Genomic DNA, 17,692 nt, shown 5'->3' on the forward strand with positions numbered 1-17,692 from the left:
GTGGCCAATCAGGGCTCAAGAAAGGCGCATGCGTCGTCACAGGGACCCGCATTACGGTGACCCTTGACCTGGAGGAGACCCTTCCTCCCCCTCCCTCGCCGAGAAGATGGCGCTGTCCAGGCTGTGCTGGGCTCGGACTGCTCTGTGGGGTTCGGCGGTCACCCCTCGACCATATGTCACGCGGAGGCTGCAGCTCGTTCGCGCTGGACGGACGTGGGGACCCCCCTGGTGAGGGACCTGGAGAAAGCAGCATCTCCGATGCCCAGGCCCCTCCAGTGTCTTCTTGCTTGCATGCATGCATGCTGTCTCTTGGTGGTCAGAGTTGCACGCCCTGACCTGGGGGTTTTTGTTATTTTGCTCAGAAGTCGCACCCCGATCCCCGCTAGTGGCTTAGCTTCTTGATCCTTTCAACGCTGAGTGCCCCCTATAGCCTGGATCCCAGCGCACTGTGAGTTCGGCTTTCAGCGCCCGGTCTCCGCTCAGGTTTTACCGGGGTTCCCCTGGACCCCATCTCTGGCTCCTCCTGCCGCTCCGGCCTCAGGTGTCGTCTCTCACCAGTCTCCTGCCGCCCCCCCCCCCCCCCCCATCCTTTCCTACCTGCCCACCTCTCCTCCGCCTCATTGTTTTTTTCTCATCTGATTGCTTGTCTCTTGATCCCAGGATATTCCTTGTGTGTCGGAGGTTTCGGGTCTTAGCACACCTTCTCGGAGGCCCGTGTGGGACCGCAGGACGGGGGCGTTCTGGACTGACTCCCAGATAGTCTCTCTGATCCTCCTTGTAGGTCTTCCAAGCTTCACCTTTCTCCAAAGGCAGATTCGAAGAGTTTAATCTCTTACGTGGCGACTAAGACCAAAATGATCAGTGAGAAATACCATCATTTTTTGGAACGCTATTTCCCCCGCTTCTATGTCCTGTACACCACCTTCACTAAAGGTAAAAACAACGCTGAAATGGGAGTCATTAGAATCTGCTCTCGGGCATTGTCAGAGGGTGAGCATCAGTGAGACAATTTGCAGGTTTTGCTGTGGGAGAGTGAGCTGGGATGACTTATGTTGCATAAATGCTTGAGTATTCAACTTGGTTTTATAAGTTAGCACTTCTTGAGGATGTTTCTAGAAAGGTTTTATTAGAAACACCTTCTAACAATATCCAGAGGGAATGTAGATATTTTTGTGCTTTTTTTTAAATTTAATTTTATTGATTTTTTACAGAGAGGAGAGAGATAGAGAGTTAGAAACATCGATGAGAGAGAGTCATCGGATCAGCTGCCTCTTGCACACACCCCACTGGGAATGTGCCTGCAACCAAGGTACATGCCCTTGACCGGAATTGAACCTGGGACCCTTCAGTCCCCAAGCCGACACTCTATCCATTGAGCCAAACCGGTCTCGGCTATTTTTGTGCTTTTTAACCGCACACTTGACTGTAGCATGCATAAGGGCAGGGATCTATGGCTGCACAAGCCTTCCCTTTGGTTTACCAGTTGACTTGGCCAAAAAGAAAATGTGGTTTAATGCTTTTTACACATCTATCCTAGGTAGCAGGTTGTGGAAATAGTGCTATAGTACTTGGTTTCTGAATGTTTTGATCTGGTCAGAGCTCTGCTAGTTACTAGGAGATGGTATAGAGTCAGCTGTCCACTCTAGAGCCAGCTTGCCACTGGCTGATTGGACCAAAGGGCAGTGTGTTTTTTGTTTGGTTTTTAGTGTGTGTGTGTATATGTATGTGTATGTGTATATATATATATATATATATATATATATATATATATATATATATATCTTAATACATTGTATTGATTTTCACAGAGAGGAAGGGAGAGGGATAGAGAGCTAGAAACGTCGATGAGAGAGAAACTTCGACCAGCTGCCTCCTGCACCCCCCCCACCATTCAGTCCGCAGACCGACGCTCTATCCACTGAGCCAAACCGGTTTCGGCAAGTTTTTAGTATATATTTTTATTGATTTCTGAGAGGAAAGGAGAGGGAGAGAGAGACAGAAACATCAATGAGAGAGAATCATTGATTGGCTTCCTCCTGTATGCCCACACTGGGGACCTAGACAAACCTGAGCATGTGCCCTTGACCGGGACTCCAACTGCAACCTCCTGGGTCATAGGTCCACGCTCAACCATGACCCACACGGGCCGGGCTGTCTGTAAATTGGGGATAAGAATGGAACCTACCTGTTGACCACATGGTTGTGAAGATTAGATTAATACATGTAAAGTACTTAAGGCCTGATTCTTAGTAAGTGCTCAATAAAGGTACTATAACTGTTATTATACTCTATACTTTTGTCATAATACCATTACAATAAACTGCCACTTTGTCAGCTCTGAATAGTATCATAATTATTACTAGCAAATTGCTTATCTGTATTTGTAAAGTGGAGATAAAAATGGCTGCTTTTTCTGTTTCCAGTTTATAACTAGGATCAAATAGAAAAGGGTGTGAAAGCATTCTGGTTGATTTGTTGTTAAGTCTTTTATTATGGAAAAATTTAAACTTACCCAAAAGTAGAGAAGATAATATAATGAACTCCTGTGTACTCAACCTCACTTCAGCAATTAATTCACGGCCTCCAGTCTTATTTCATTTCTAACCATGCCTTCTCCTGTATTATTTTGAAGCCAACCTAGACATTCTATCATTTCATTCATAAATAGGAAAGCATTTTCAAAAACTAAAATTTTAGATAAATGTAAGAATTATGTAATGAAGAGAAAAATGCAATCATAGAAATATGTTGAATTACAGTAACATATAAATGTTCTAGAAAAGAGATAAATCAACCCTAAATAATCAACCCTACATATTTCGTTAGGAAATATGTAGGGTTGATTGGGCAAGACTTCCCGAGGTTAGGGAGGTTTGAATTTTATGTTCTAAATTCTCACCGGAGCGTATGTTTTTATTGGTTTTTTAGAGAGAGAGGGAGGGAGAGAAAGAAACATAATCACTTGCCTACCTTAGGAGCTCCAACCGGATTGATCCGCAGCCTCGGTATGTGTCTGACTGGAAGTCAAACCCACAACCTTTTGGTGTACAGGCTGATATTCTAAATCAGTTGAGCCATTCAGCCAGGGTGAATTTTTATATTTATTTTTTAATACTGTTGAAAGTATTACATATGTACCTCTTTCCCCCCCATTGACCCTCTCCAGCCTGCCCTCGTCCCCCTGAATTTTTATTTTAAAAAAGGAATGACGCCCTGACCAATATTCTCAACGGTTACAGTGGCCCACACGCTAAAGGGCCAAGCATTTGATTCTGGTCAAGGGCACATACATGGGCAAGCAATCGATGTGTCTCTCATGTCCATCTTTCTCTTTTTCCCTTCCTCTCTTCCCTCTCCCTCACTCCTCTTTCCTCCCTCCCTTCCACTCTCTAAAAATCAGTGGGGGGAAAAACACAATTTAAAAATCATTAGAGCCCTAAATGGTTTGGCTCAGTGGATAGTGTCAGCCTGCGAACTGAAAGGTCCCGGGTTCAATTCTAGTCAAGGGCACGTGCCCAGCTTGTAGGCTCAATCCCCAGGAGGGGTGTGCAGGAGGCAGCTAATCAATGGTTCTCTAATCATTGATGTTTCTATTTTTTTTTAAATATATTTTTTATTGATTTTGTACAGAGAGGAAGGGAGAGAGATAGAGAGCTAGAAACATCGATGAGAGAGTGTCATCGATCCGCTGCCTCTTGTACACCCCCTACTGGGGATATGCCGGCAACCAAGGTTCATGCCCTTGACCAGAATCGAACCCGGGTCCCTTCAGTCCCCAAGCCGACTCTCTATCCATTGAGCCAAACCGGTTTTGGCTGATGTTTCTATTTCTTTCTCTCCCTTTTCCTTCCTTTCTGAAATCAATAAAAATACATTTTAAAAAAAAATTCAATGGAAAAAAATCCTCTGGTGAGGATTTTTAAAAAAGAAATGAGCCAAAACCAGTTTGGCTCAGTGGATAGAGTGTTGGCCTGCGGACTGAAAGGTCCCAGGTTCGATTCCAGTCAAGGGCATGTACCTTGGTTGCGGGCACATCCCCAGTAGGGGGTGTGCAGGAGGCAGCTGATCAGTGTTTCCAACTCTTTATCCCTCTCTCTTCCTCTCTGTGAAAAATCAATAAAATATATTTTTAAAAAAAGGAATGAGTGATAAACCAGAAAAGGGAGACCATTCCATAGTAGATTACAGAAGGCCCACGTGGCTAGAACAGAAGTGATGTGCTGCGGGGAAGGGGATGAGAAAGGAGATGTAGGTTGGCCTCACAAGAATTTCAAGTGGCCTAGATGGAAGCTTTGCTGTAGAGCAGTGTTGGGCAGGGACAGTTCCTGTACTGTGGGTAAACTTGATAAGGAATCTGTGGTATGATTCACACCACACTCTCTCCTCTACTTCAATGAGGCAGGATTTCGGCAGTTATGGGCTGATGGCAAAAAGTGTAGAAGAATAAAGGCAGACATGGCGAAGCACAATGTAAAGTTTCATCAACTTTCATACCGGGATATGGAGCATCTGAGGCAGGTATGGGCCAGGGACGGATATGCGGTGAGGTCATTGAAATTAACCAAGATCTCATGTTATTTCCTTTTCTGTTTTGTTCCTCACTGATCAAGCTTTAGCCCTTTGCTATGAGATTAAAGTATTGAACTAAATGAGAGTATCAGACTATTTGTCAGAATTGGATTTTTCGGAGTTATAGCTCTCCATAGTAGAGCTCCGTAGAATTTGGGGCGCACTTCCTAAATAAAAATTGTGAACACTAAAAGTCAGTTTTTTTCTGAACATAGAAAAATTTGCAAGGATCTAAAAGGCAGCAGGAAAGTAATATTTGGTGGTGACTGGAGTCCTTTTGGAGCTGAGTAAGAATCTAGGACCGGTTCTGCAGAGCAGGAAGAATTCACGGAGGTATTTGGTATAACGTCAGTCCCTGCACTAGACAATATTTGGGAAACAACAGCCAATCAGGGCTCAGTCCTCCAGGAACTTACCAACTACATGTAGATAGAAATAATCTTGGTCCTTTGCTGGCTGCAGTGGTTTACTGCACAGTGGGATGGAGGGATTGTCCATTGTATTAAGAATGTGGGTTAAAACTGCATCTGTGTTTATTTCTGCTTAGTTTCGTCGAGATATCACCAAGTGTTTTTTTCTGGGTGTTATTTCCGTCCCACCCTTTGCCAACTACCTGGTCTTCTTGCTAATGTGAGTATAGACGTCTGTCTCCCTGGCATATTGAAGATATATAGATTTCTCCAAAATTACAAATTATTTTAAGAAGAACTTTCCGTTATCAAATTTCCTGCTCTAATATATTCATTAGCCCAAGATTCATAAAAGCCACTCAATAATACGTAGGTTATTTAAAAAGCTGTAGCTGTAGGTCAAGCATGTCAAACTCAAAGGCTAACCTGGACCAAATAATCAAGGTTTAAGTTTCTGTGGGCCACAAAAAAAACCAAAAGCTACAATTTTCATAGTAACGTAGGTTTATTTCAATAGAGACATGCTGAATACAAAGGGCTGAAATACATGAGTAATCGTTAATACAAAACAATAGAACATTTTAATAAAAGTTACTATTTTGCCAAAACCAGTTTGGCTTGGTGAATAGAGTGTCAGTCTGCGGACTGAGGTCCCAGGTTCGATTCCGGTCAAGGGCATGTACCATGGTTGTGGGCACATCTCCAGTTGGGGGTGTGCAGGAGGCAGCTGATCGATGCTTCTCTCTCATTGTTTCTAGCTCTCTATCCCTCTCCCTTACTCCCTGTAGAAAAATCAATAAAATATATTTAATAAATAAATAAATAAATAAAAGTTACTTTTTTTATTGAACATTAACTTACCAGACACTGAATAACTGTACAAATTAATAAGCATAATGCAAATAAACCTATTTTTCTTGTTGTCTGAAAGCAAAATATTTCCTGTTGAGCACAAACAAGTCAGTACAAGACTAATGACGTGGCAATTGGCTGCTAAAATATTTGCCGCTAGTATTAGTGGAGAGAAATGGTGTGCCTGTGCGTAAGGGAAATAAATACCACACGATTATAGTAATCAGTCATTAACGAATGTTATAGTTATTAATAACTAGAGGCCCAGAGCACGAAATTTGTGCACTGGGACGGGGGTGTCCCTCAGCCCAGCCTGCACCCTCTCTGATCTGGGACTCCTCGGGGGATGTTCAACTGCCGGTTTAGGCCTGATTCCAACTGCTCACCTGCCTGCTAGCCTGATCACCCCCTAACCACACTCCTGCCAGCTGAATCAATGCCTAACTGCTCCCCTGCCAGTCTGCCAGTCTGATCACTCCCAACTGCCCTCCTCTCCCGGCCCAGTTGCCCTTAACTGCCCTCTCCTGCTGGCTCAGTCACCCCAACTGCCCTCCCCTGCAAGCCCGGTCGCCCCCAATTGCCCTCCCCTGCAGGTCTGGTCACCCCTAACTGTTCTCCCCTGCTGGCCAGGTTACCCCTAAATGCCCTCATCTGCCGGCCTGATTGCCCACAACTACCTTCCCTTGCCAGCCATCTTTAGCCTCATGGGGGTGGACATCTTGTGTGAGGGTGTGAGGGACAATTTGCATATTACCTCTTTATTATGTAGGATTATTTATAACAGGATATTGTAAAAATTAAGTTATGAAATTTTTATTAAAATGTTTCTTTTAAAAATATATATATATATTTTATTGTGCCGAAACCGGTTTGGCTCAGTGGTAGAGCGTCAGTCTGCAGACTGAAAGGTCCCAGGTTCGATTCTGGTCAGGGGCATGTACGTTGGTTGCGGGCACATCTCTGGTAGGGGGTGTGCAGGAGGCAGCTGGTCGATGTTTCTCTCTCATTGGTGTTTCTAGCTCTCTATCTCTCTCCCTTCCTCTCCGTAAAAAATCAATAAAATATATAAAAAAAATAATATATATATATATATATATATATATATATGTATTATTGATTTTTTTACAGAGAGGAAGGGAGAGAGATACAATATATTAAAAAATCAATAAAATATATTTAAAATATATATATCTATATATATATATCTATATATATCTATATCGATATATATATATATATATATATTTATTATTGATTTTTTTTACAGAGAGGAAGGGAGAGAGATACAGAGTAGAGAGTTGGAAACGTGGAGCCAAACCAGTTTCGGCTAAAATTTTTCTTACATTACATTGTCTGGGCCACAAAAATATTCGTTGTGGGCCACAGTTTGACATGCTTGGTGTAGATGGTCTAGACCAGTGGTTCTCAACCTTCCTAATGCCACGACCCTTTAATACAGTTCCTCATGTTGTGGTGACCCCCCAACCATAAAATTATTTTCGTTGCTACTTCGTAACTAATTTTGCTACTGTTATGAATTGTAATGTAAATATCTGTGTTTTCCGGTGGTCTTAGGTGATCCTGCTAGCGGTTCTCAACCTTTGGGTTGCAACCCTGCTAGCGGTTCTCAGAACCGATGCTGTAGAGAAAAAAGCATTTCATATTTTGATAACAAATCCATATTACTTTACTTTATATCCAAAAATGACACTTTTAAACTATAACCTTGTGTCTTGTTCTAGTTATCTGTTGTTGTATACCAAACAACCTCAAAGCTTAATAGCTTAAAACAAGCACCATTTTTACGATTTGGAGGGTCAGGAATTAGAGCAGAGCTCAGGTGAGGAATGGATATTTCTCTTCCATGTGGTGTTAACAGAGGTCCCTCAGTGAGTTAGCTGGTAAATGGACGTGTCACGAATGTTCGAGAGGTGGCTGGAAGACTGAGCGCCTACATGTAGCCTCTAAAATGGTGACTTCAGGGAAGTGGGGCTTCTCACATGGCAGCTCAGGGCTCCAAGAGTGGTGTGTCAGCAACTAAGGATCTGCATGGCCTTTTATAACCCAGCCTTGGAGGTTATGAAAGAGAAGACTCACTCTGCTCTCTTCTGTTGGGTGAGTCAGTTACCTAGATATTAAAAAGGGGCATTTCTCAAGAGGAGTGCCAGAGAATTTGTGGCCATGTTTTTTGTATTTAAAAAAAAATATTTTTATTGATTTCAGAGAGAAAGGGAGAGGGGGAGAGAGAGATTGGAACATCAATGATGAGAGAGAATAATTGATTGGCTGCCTCTTGCATGCTGCCCCTGTACTGGGTATCGAGCCCCCAACCCGAGCATGTGACCTTGACCGGAATCAAACCAAGGACTATTCAGCCCACAGGCTTTATGCACTGAGCCACACCTAAGGCTATGACCATGTTTTAAACCCACCTCACAGATGGAGAAATTAATTAAAAGCAAATTTGCCTTTTCTATTTTGTATACACATAAGGACTTTGTGTTACTGTTTGAGGTTGTCAACATTTCATACCATGTCCAGTTCCGAAATTCTGTCCAAAATATGTTCTTTGCTTTAGTTCGAAAAGAGTCATTTTATCTGATTGCTGCTTCTTCCAGTACTACTTCCTTTCACAGGACCTCAGTAATGCTGCTGGAAGTGGTGTTTCAGTGTATCCTAAACCTTGGTCTGAGACAGTGTGTTAGCAAAGCAGTTCTCCATCTCTTTTTATTATTCATGTCTATCAAATGCTTTCTTTATTCACTTTGAAAGACGCCAGTGTCAGCAAGTGAATTTGTTATTCCCTTCCTTTCAGGTACCTGTTTCCTAGGCAACTGCTGGTCAGACATTTCTGGACCCCAAAGCAACAAATTGATTTCTTAAATATCTATCATGATATCCGGAAAAAGTCCCACCCAGAAATCCTTAGTTATTTAGAAAAAGTTAGCCCTCTCATTTCTGAAAAAGGACTCCGGTGGCATATGACAGAGCTGTGCACCAAGGTATTCCTCCAATTAACCCTTGTTCCAAACTAGTAATCTTGTTAGAGCCAGCGTGCATGAAAACCAGGTAGGAGGGCTAGTCAGCACGTTGTTAACATCTACCCATCTCTTTCCTCTCCCAAGATACAGCGTGGTACCCACCCAGCAATACCTGATATCCTGGCTCTGAGAAAGTGTTTCTCTAAACCTCCCCTGGGCATGAGTCAACTCCACGCTTCACAAATAGTGAGTGGGCTTTCTCTTTTCTACAACTTCAGGGCTTTGCTTGCAGTAATCCTACTATACTGACTTGCTCCTGCTGTGTTGTTACTATCACAGAAAGCCTTGAGTCGAGCCATGCTTCTCACAACTCACCTGCCTTCCTTCTTGTTGAGACGACGTTTAAAGACTCATACCACAGTGATTCATCAGCTAGACAAGGCTTTGGCAAAGCTGGGGATTAACCAGCTGACTGAACAGGAAGTGAAATCGGTAAGAGCTTCATTGCAATATCAACCCTCGTGGACTTAGGAATTTTCAGGACTGGGAGCTTACAGAGAGCTTGTTGTCTTGCTTGTTTTAGCAAAATCCAAGCTCTTTATTCTCATTTCTAGGTCTTTTTCTTCCCTCTCAGTGAACTTAACTACTGCGAAGGAATTGTCCATAGTCATTCTGGTTTATGTTTCTTTTCTCTTGGTCCTTCAAAAATCAAGGATAATGCCATAGCCAGTTTGGCTCAGTTGATAGAGCATCAGCCTGCGGACTGAAGGCTCCCAGGTTCAGTTCCAGTCAGGGCACATGCCTGGGTTGTGGGCTTGATCCCCAGTAGAGGGGCATGCATGAGGCAGCTGATCAATGATTTTCTCTCGTGATTAATTTTTTAAAAAAATATATATTTTATTGATTTTTTTTTACAAAGAGGAAGAGAGGGATAGAGTTAGAAACATCGATGAGAGAGAATCATCGATCAGCTGCCCCTTGCACACCCCCTACTGGGGATATGCCCGCAACCAAGGTACATGCCCTTGACCGGAATTGAACGCTGGACCTTTCAGTCTGTAGGCTGACGCTCTGTCCACTAAGCCAAACAGGTTTTGGCTAGTCCTACTGTTTTAGATTATATAGGTAGGCCTCTTTGCTTGTCATCGTAGTTCAAATTGCCATGGAGAATGCCACCCTCTTGGGATGCAATTGTAACTTAATTTGAAAGAGATTTGGGGTTGTATGTTTATATTTCTTTGGCATGCTCACTCTTGATTATTAAGGACCATTTCTCTTCTGAGTGTTACAGGCTTGTTATCTTCGTGGCTTGAATTCTACCCATATTGCTGACGAGAGGTGTCGAACTTGGCTGGCAGAATGGCTGCAGATTTCCTGCAGCTTGAAAGGTCAGACAAAGCCCTATTGCATAACCAAAATCCAACTAATTTTGTATTTTATTCTAAGATTATTTTGGAGTTAATTATTGAGGACTGTGAGACCCTTATCTACTTGTCTAATTGAAAGGTACAAACTCACTAGCCCACAAGCAGGTAACGAAGAAGACCAGGCAAGATGGACTGAGCGTGGGGATTGTGAGGGCACGACCATGGGCACATGCTTGTCTAACGCAGTTTCTCAACCTTGGCATTACTGAAGCTTTATCATGAGGGCTGTCCTGGGCATTAGAGGATGCTTAGCAGTATTCCTGGCCTCTACCCACTAGATGCCAGTAGTACCCGCCACCCTAGTTCTGACAACCCAAAATGTCTCCAGACATTGCCAGATGTCCCAGTTTGAAGGGAGAGCCAAATTGTCCTAGTGGAGAAGCGCTAGTCTAAATTCAGATTAAAAACAAAACCACTCAGCTGGCTAAACAGAAAGTTTCTAAGGGTAGGTATTAGCTGGTGGGTCCCCTGTTTGGGACCTTCGGTGAGGTAGGCCTTGATGTTTTCAAGCCTGTGATGTGAGGGACGGTAGGCCTGCTAATCGCCTTCGAGCTGAGACTTGTCCCCAGAGCACCAGCTTCTACCAGGAGAATCCCAAGGGTGGCAGTGGTGTTCAGTACCATTGCTGTCTGTGTTTTCTACTGCTGTCACAGGAGAGTGAAGACATGAGGATGAGTAGGTAGGATATGTGGTGGAAGGAAGGAAAAGTGTACATGCAGGCACTGGAATGAAGAAGGGGAACTTGAGAACAACAGCCCCTTAACGTCATATTCCCCGCACTGGCTTCCCACCTGCAATTTCAAGTCCTGTAAACCAAGGCAGTTAGAAGGCAAACTGCCCCCTGGCCAAACCTTTAACATTGATGGTGTTTTCAGAAGCTGAGCTGTCTCTTCTGCTACACAACGTGGTCCTGCTTTCCACCAACTACATTGGGACACGGCGCTGAGTGAGCGTGGAGCAGATGCCATTGCCCTGCCATCAGCGTGGCAGCGTGGGACCAAACAGCACTTGTGGGCAGCCTGTGCGCACTGCTGGATGTGTGCGGCAGACGAGCGGTGCCACGGCTTCGGTGCGGTACACTCGTGGGAGCTGGAGCTGAACAAACCCTCTCACCAGAGGTAGCCCTAGGGAGATGTCATCCCCACTTCGTTGGAATTAACTGAAACTGGAAGCAGCTACTGAACTGGGCTGTTACTGGAATATGTTAATTTCAGACTCTGGGATGAGCTTTGGCCCAGGACTTACTCACTGCCATATTTTGAGCTGTTTCTGGCTGCTGAGGGGAACAGCACTACTTAAACTGCATGCACTTTGATGCTCCCCTCAACCTTGAGATGACCAAAAATAGGATTTTTTTTTTTTTTTTGTCCCCCTCATTGGGTTAACCTCTTTCCTTTTCCTTTTCCCACCTTTATTTTTAGTGAATAACATGGGAACATTCTAATGGACAAGATAGAAGGAACTACAAGTCCTTGTTGACTGCTTACCCAGTATTTATAGCCTTCACACCCTTGTCTTAATTTCTGGGCTGTGCCACAACCTGTGGATCTTAAACTCTTTGCTACCTCCACTGGGGTGCACCCATTCAACCAACTGACAGCGGCTGCCTTTGGCCCATGGATCAAGTCTGTACAGTACTAACCCCAGCCAGCCAGGAGAGGTCTGCGATAGTAAGTTGGGTTCAGCTTTTGTCTATGAAGGGACATCAGTGGTCTGTAGTACAGTAACTTGCTGTAAATGCATGAAGCACTGCCTTTAAACCCAAGTAAAGACTGAAGTCACTTGCTGGAAATTCTCTTATGCATCCTCGAATCATTTTGCTAGGGCTCCTTTACAAGACTGTCATAACTGGACATTGGGGAGAGAATTGGTTGGAACAGAACTTTCTGATGGGATGGAGGTTATGAAGGAACTGACTTGAAGTTGATCCTGTTGCTGGATTTTAAATGCTAACTAGGAATAGAAGATTGTACATACAAATAGCAAGCAATGAAATTAGAATCCAGGCCCCAAGAGTAGGGACTACAGACAGGGAAAGCCCTAGCAGGGCAGGATCCAGGCTGTTTCAGCTGATGAGGGGCATAAACACAGATGAGGCAAGTCAAGCTCTTGATACTCCAAAGAGAACGTTGTTTTCCCATCATAAAACACTTCTATTGTTAACAATCCCTAACTGACCTAATTAATTTTATATACAGGCTCGAGAAGCATTCTTTTTCTAACAAGTAACTGGGTTGTGGTCTGCCAAGATCAAGAGTAACACAACATTCTTTTGAATATTTCTTTAATATTACATTTAAATATTCTCTTTAAATACAACATTATCACAATGTAAAGGACCTGAAAGGCAAAAAATAATAATAATTTGTTTCCAGAGAACCAGACAAGCTTTGGATTCACATTGAAAATACTACCTGTATACAGTGAGAAAGGAATGCGTTGCAATAAAAAGTAATTTCTTTTATCTAGGCCTGGACTGAGTGGGGTTGAAGCTATCTGCTTCTGTGATCAGAGGCCTAGCTTTTCTAGCAACCATGAGCTCTAATTGTGTCCAACTCGAGTAGCACCAGAAGTGAGATGGACGAGATTGTAGAAAAGGCCCTTTGCTTAACAAGAGAGTTAATGCTAAATTTCGACACTTAGCATTTAAAAGCTTGGGATCAGTGTGAATCAGAATTACAGGGTTAATGTAGGGTTTAGATTAAGAAACTAGTTTCTTCAGAAAAGTCATTATTTTGGGGGTTGGCAATGAGTTTAATAGTCAAATTCTTTTGATCCCAAAGGCTAATAACGTGTCTCTTAATTGAGCACCTGGAATCACTTCCTGGATTAGGAATCCTTCCGAAGGAGGGAATGTGTAGCGCTCACCCTCCACTTTCAACACACTTTCAGAAAGATTCTTCTCCATCGAGTCCTATTCCCAATTAAAGCTTCAGTCTTGTATCTGAGGGGACCAGTCTCAGGTAGGGAGTGCAGCAGCTCAGTCAGGGACAGCATCTAGCTCTCAGGTACCTCAGATGCCCAACTCTGCCTGGTGAGGCTCGAGGATGGAGCGTGTTAAGGACCTATATACTCAAGAACTTCCCTCCAAACCCTGCAAAAGCAGGAACAGGAGAGGAAGAAGGGGTTATAAGATGTATCTGTGTTAAGTACAAGGCCTAGCAGGCTCAGTTTAGCAATTTTACAGGTAAAATGCTACTGATATACATGAAGGCTGCTTTAAGACACCAGGGCTATATCAGAGAAGGCTTTATGATCCAGATAGGTAGGAATAGTTATCTCCCCCACCAAAAGCATTTTCACTTTGTTCTTTCCTGGTTAATAAATCATACCAGAAACAACGCATGGTGGAAATATGCCTGCGTGCTTTGTTCCCTGCTGCCTCCATTTTAAAACGGAGACAGTGATAACTTTGCTAGTGAATTCAGTGGTGGTCAATGCAGTACATCCAGGAACGTAGGAGGGTATGGGAGGAAAAGGAATGGCGTCCTCAGATGGAGGCAAGAACTGAATGAGTCCCACAGCTTTATCATCAGAACTTTAGCTCTTTGGAACCTGGGGGTTACATATAGCATTTAAGAATGGGTTGATTTCTAATTTTCATATATCAAGATGGAGGGGTCTAATATTTGCAGTTCCTGGGAGTGAACTGGAATAGTTAAGAACTCTCCAACCCTGTATATCCAAGGACCACCAAGGGTAGATATAGAAGGAAAACCAAAACCAAACCTGGTGACCTTAGAATGCCACATCCTACATTCCTCTACAGCTCCAATCTCCCCGTGGGGGGTGGGAGGTGGGGGGAGGACACCTGGGTGAAAGCAAGCATGGCAAGAAGTCCTCATCCTTCCAGACAGCACTGTTCCTGCTGCTCCCGTGGACACAGTGAGCGCTCCACAGGCCTCCCAGGGAACACGTGAGCCAGCCTGGAGCTGCCCGACAGCTGGTGCTAGACGCACGCAGAGGACATGGGCTCTTTAAGCCACATCCCCAGCCAATGTAGCTCTTTCTCCCAAAGGGGTGGGGGCGAGGTGGGGAGGGGAGACAGACAAGTTAAACTCTAGTACCTAAGAACATGAGAAAGAAAAACAATTCAAGTTACAGCCCAGGAATCCCCAGTGTGGGGAACAGGCCAGAGAACACCAAACATGTCAAATATTAACTTATTTACCAAGTAGGGGGCTGGGGAAGGCAGGTTCAATTTTTAAAAATCCTGGAGGTTTGTACACAAGTGGAGGCCCTTCTTCCCCTCCTCTCCAGGTGACATTTCCGACCGTATAGTACACCAAAACGGGCTATCGGAGTAACCACCGAGAAAAATGAGCGTGTAGCCGCCTGGAGCTTAGGAGAGGGGCTTTGCCGTGCTGTTCAAATGATGGATTCTGACCCCTGTGAAAAGAAGAGCTGCTTGAATTACCTGGTGTCTCCTCTGAGATCCAATGGCCCAGATAACTCGGTATTCAGCATTACGTGGCCTTCTCTGCCCAGAGACTGTCCCCAGATCAAGCTGGGGCTGGTCTCCTTGGTTCTGTTACCTTTAAAAAATACTTGTATAAACAATCCTCTCCCACCCATCCCTAAGACCCCAATAAAATAACATGGGAGCAGCAGCTGCTTCTGGTTTTGTTCTGAAATGGTGTCAGGTAAAATAGGGAATAAATAGAGAATGGGTAGGAGGCAGAGCTCCAGCCCCACATCACACTGCCAGAGGGAGCTCCAGGGAAGACTCTTCGGGGGGCCGGTCCTCGCCGGGCTGTGAGGGCCTCTCTGCCGCACAGCCCTCTGCACCGTCCGTGCAGAAGGGGAGGCTGGAGGGGGACCACGAGGGGCGGGAGTCTTCATTCTCCCGCTCCTCAGGGATACAAGCTTCGGGCACCAGTGCTTCTAGGGCGGAGGCTTTCCCCGCCTCTGGTTTGCACACGGCTGGGTCTGTGGGGCTACAAGCCACCAGTGAGGTAACGGGGACGGAGAAGACGTTGAGATCTTTCTCCTTGGGGAGGGAGGGTGGGGCTTCTCCCGGACCAGGCTCTCCGTTGGCCCCGGGGACTGGCCTCTGCTCCACCTGGTAATAGATCAGGGGCCCGCTGTTCAAGTAGGATGGGCTGGTGGCTGCCGAGGCAGTTGGGTGGTCCGCGTTCTCAGCGAAACATAGGACGGAGGAGCCCGGGGTCAGCTGAGCCTGGATGAGGATGGGCGCCGTCAGGCCTGGGCACAGCTCCTCAGGAACAGCCAGGGGCTCCTCCAGGATGCACACGCCCAGGCTCTCCACGCTGGAGTCCACGCTGGCACTGGAGCCACTGGAGTCTTCCTCGGCCTTGAGCCGCTCCAGCTCCTCCGCACTCTGGAGGTGCATCACCGCGGTCTCGTTCTCAGCAATGAACTCCTGGAAGTCCTGTGTCTCCGAGCCCTGGGCTCCGGTCAGGCTGCAGCTGGCGGCGGGCAAGGGCTCCTCATCTGGGGCGGGTGGGCGGCTCACCTGCCGCTTGCTCTCCAGCTCCAGCTTCATGATGGTGTGGAGGTAATGAGTCCGAACTCGGATTGGATTAAATTCAATGCGCCCCGCCATGTTCCCGCAGCCATCCCGGGAGCAGCCACATGGAAAGGACATTCGATCCACCTGAGGCGGGGACAAGGAGATCGAGGCAAGAGGAGACCGTCAGTTTAACATCGGCTGGCAAAACAAGCAGGTGGCATTTGCGATCTCATAAGAGACCTAACCAGTTTGGCTCAGTGGATAGAGCGTCAGCCAGTGGACTGAAGGGTCCTGGGTTCGATTCTGGTCAAGATCGTGCAGCGTGGTTGCGGGCTCAATCCCCAGTAAGGGGCGTACAGAAGGCAGTTGATGAATGTTTCTCTCTCATCCATGTTTCTAACTCTCTATCCCTCTCCCTTCCTCTCTGTAAAAATCAATAAAATGTATAAAAACAAAAACAAAAACAAAAAACAGCCAATTCAAAACGATGCAGCATGAGCTAGCACAGCACAGATGGTAGTTAATTTCCAGTGCAGCCTCACTTCTCTCTCAAACAAGAAGTAGACAAATATTATATGAAAGGGCCCTTCCAAGTTCAAAAGTGCCGCGATGCCTCTCTGAATGCTAACGTGCCTCAGAACAGAAGAAATTTACGTGTCTCAAAGACTTTTCCAAACTAACATGGTTTACTGAGAAAATAAAATGCTGGGGCCCAAGGCCCCTGTCCTCTGATGACAGCACGGAAGGAGCAGAAGTCCCAGCTAGTCCAAAGAAATGCATTCTGGGGAAACGAAGCAAAACAGCCTCCAACACAGTAACGGAGCCAGCTTTTCGTTGCCCGCTTCATCTTTCCTGATGGCTGACCAGTTCGTTGCTTTTTTAAAAATATGTATTCTATTGATTTTTTACAGAGAAGGGAGAGGGATAGTTAGAAACATCAATAAGCTGCCTCCTGCACATCCCCTATTGGGGATGTGCCCACAACAAGGTACATGCCCTTAACCAGAATCGAACCTGGGACCCTTCAGTTTGAAGGCTGCCACTCTACTCACTGAGCCGAACCGGTCAGGGCGATCAGTTTGTTTCTAGAGCAGTTACCAAGACAACTAAGTTACAGAACAAGACCATCTAGAAAGGAGATCCTTTCTACTTCCTTTTCTCTCTTTTGGATCCCCAAGGGGTGGGGGTGGGGGTGGGGGAAATAGCAAAAATAAAATTAAAAACATGAGTCAGCTGATATATACAAATACACAATGTCTTCCTCTGATGTCAACCTAGAGAACTCTCCATTTCAGTTCTTAGGAACAGTCTGCTTATCAGGACTGTCCTCAGGTCTGTGGATAATAGCCTGATTCATTATGGGACTTCAGTCTGACAAGCAGTGTTTGGCTAGGTCCACTACAGCTATTTGATACCCAAATGTGAGAAAAGGGCTGGTCAGCAGTTCAGCTACGAGGACTCAGCAGCCACACCCTCAGTATACAAGTCCCACACACCGTTCGGGATGGGACTGCTGGTTTTCATTGAGATGTGTCTTCCAAGCCGTCCATCAGCGGGCCAGCGGGGAGACGATGGGCCCGATGGAGGGGATGTGCTTCCTTTGTGGACACTAGGCATTCACGCTCTGCCAGGCCCAGTGTGAGCCTGAAGGTCTGCACCCAAGAACTATTGATTTTTATAAAACTGAAGTGGAGGCCCTGTGAATAGTGTTTGCAAGATAAAATCTAAAGGCCTACCTCATTTTCCTGCTTCCTTTAACCAATCAATATTTAGGAGACGGCTACTAAGTATTAAACTTACTAACCCCTGTTCCTCCATTGGCCGACAGCTGCTTATCAGCCCCAAGGTATAAAACACAGACAAGATGGCCGCTGTCTCTGCAGCCTGAATCCTGTCGTGCTGGTTTCCGTGCTGGGGGAGGAGGTTGTGGAGTGTCCAGGCCCAGGGAAGCCACCCTCTGATGGGTAGCCTTCCAGGTTC

General features: G+C 45.4%; 2 protein-coding genes across 10 annotated transcripts in view; one reads left to right on the plus strand and one right to left on the minus strand.

The window, feature by feature from the left end:
* On the plus strand, positions 1–13,950 carry LETMD1 (LETM1 domain containing 1). 6 transcript variants are annotated; one of them, XM_036457896.2, is made up of 9 exons: positions 26–228; positions 782–933; positions 4,403–4,518; positions 5,117–5,199; positions 8,647–8,833; positions 8,957–9,058; positions 9,152–9,304; positions 10,104–10,200; positions 10,893–11,105. In XM_036457896.2, exons 1-9 carry the CDS (start codon positions 107–109, stop codon positions 10,898–10,900), a joined length of 1,020 nt encoding a protein of 339 aa, XP_036313789.1. In that variant the 5' UTR covers positions 26–106; the 3' UTR covers positions 10,901–11,105. The 6 variants fall into 6 exon arrangements, with proteins under 6 accessions (XP_036313794.1, XP_036313789.1, XP_036313788.1 ...); XM_036457895.2 differs by lacking the exon at positions 10,893–11,105 and adding an exon at positions 11,115–13,950 and having other exon boundaries at positions 30–228; XM_036457900.2 differs by lacking the exon at positions 10,893–11,105 and adding an exon at positions 11,115–13,950 and having other exon boundaries at positions 74–260.
* Positions 11,654–17,692, minus strand: part of CSRNP2 (cysteine and serine rich nuclear protein 2) — an 18,417-nt gene continuing 12,378 nt past the window's right edge. For all 4 annotated transcript variants that reach the window (XM_036457887.2, XM_045587985.1, XM_036457886.2 and 1 more), the window contains exon 5: positions 11,654–15,856. In XM_036457887.2, coding sequence (XP_036313780.1) covers positions 14,936–15,856 — 921 coding nt within the window. In that variant the 3' untranslated portion in view covers positions 11,654–14,935. The remainder of the gene's footprint in view (positions 15,857–17,692) is intronic.

Source organism: Pipistrellus kuhlii, unplaced genomic scaffold (assembly GCF_014108245.1).
Source record: "Pipistrellus kuhlii isolate mPipKuh1 unplaced genomic scaffold, mPipKuh1.p scaffold_m20_p_3, whole genome shotgun sequence".
NCBI classification, from domain to species: Eukaryota; Metazoa; Chordata; class Mammalia; order Chiroptera; family Vespertilionidae; genus Pipistrellus; species Pipistrellus kuhlii.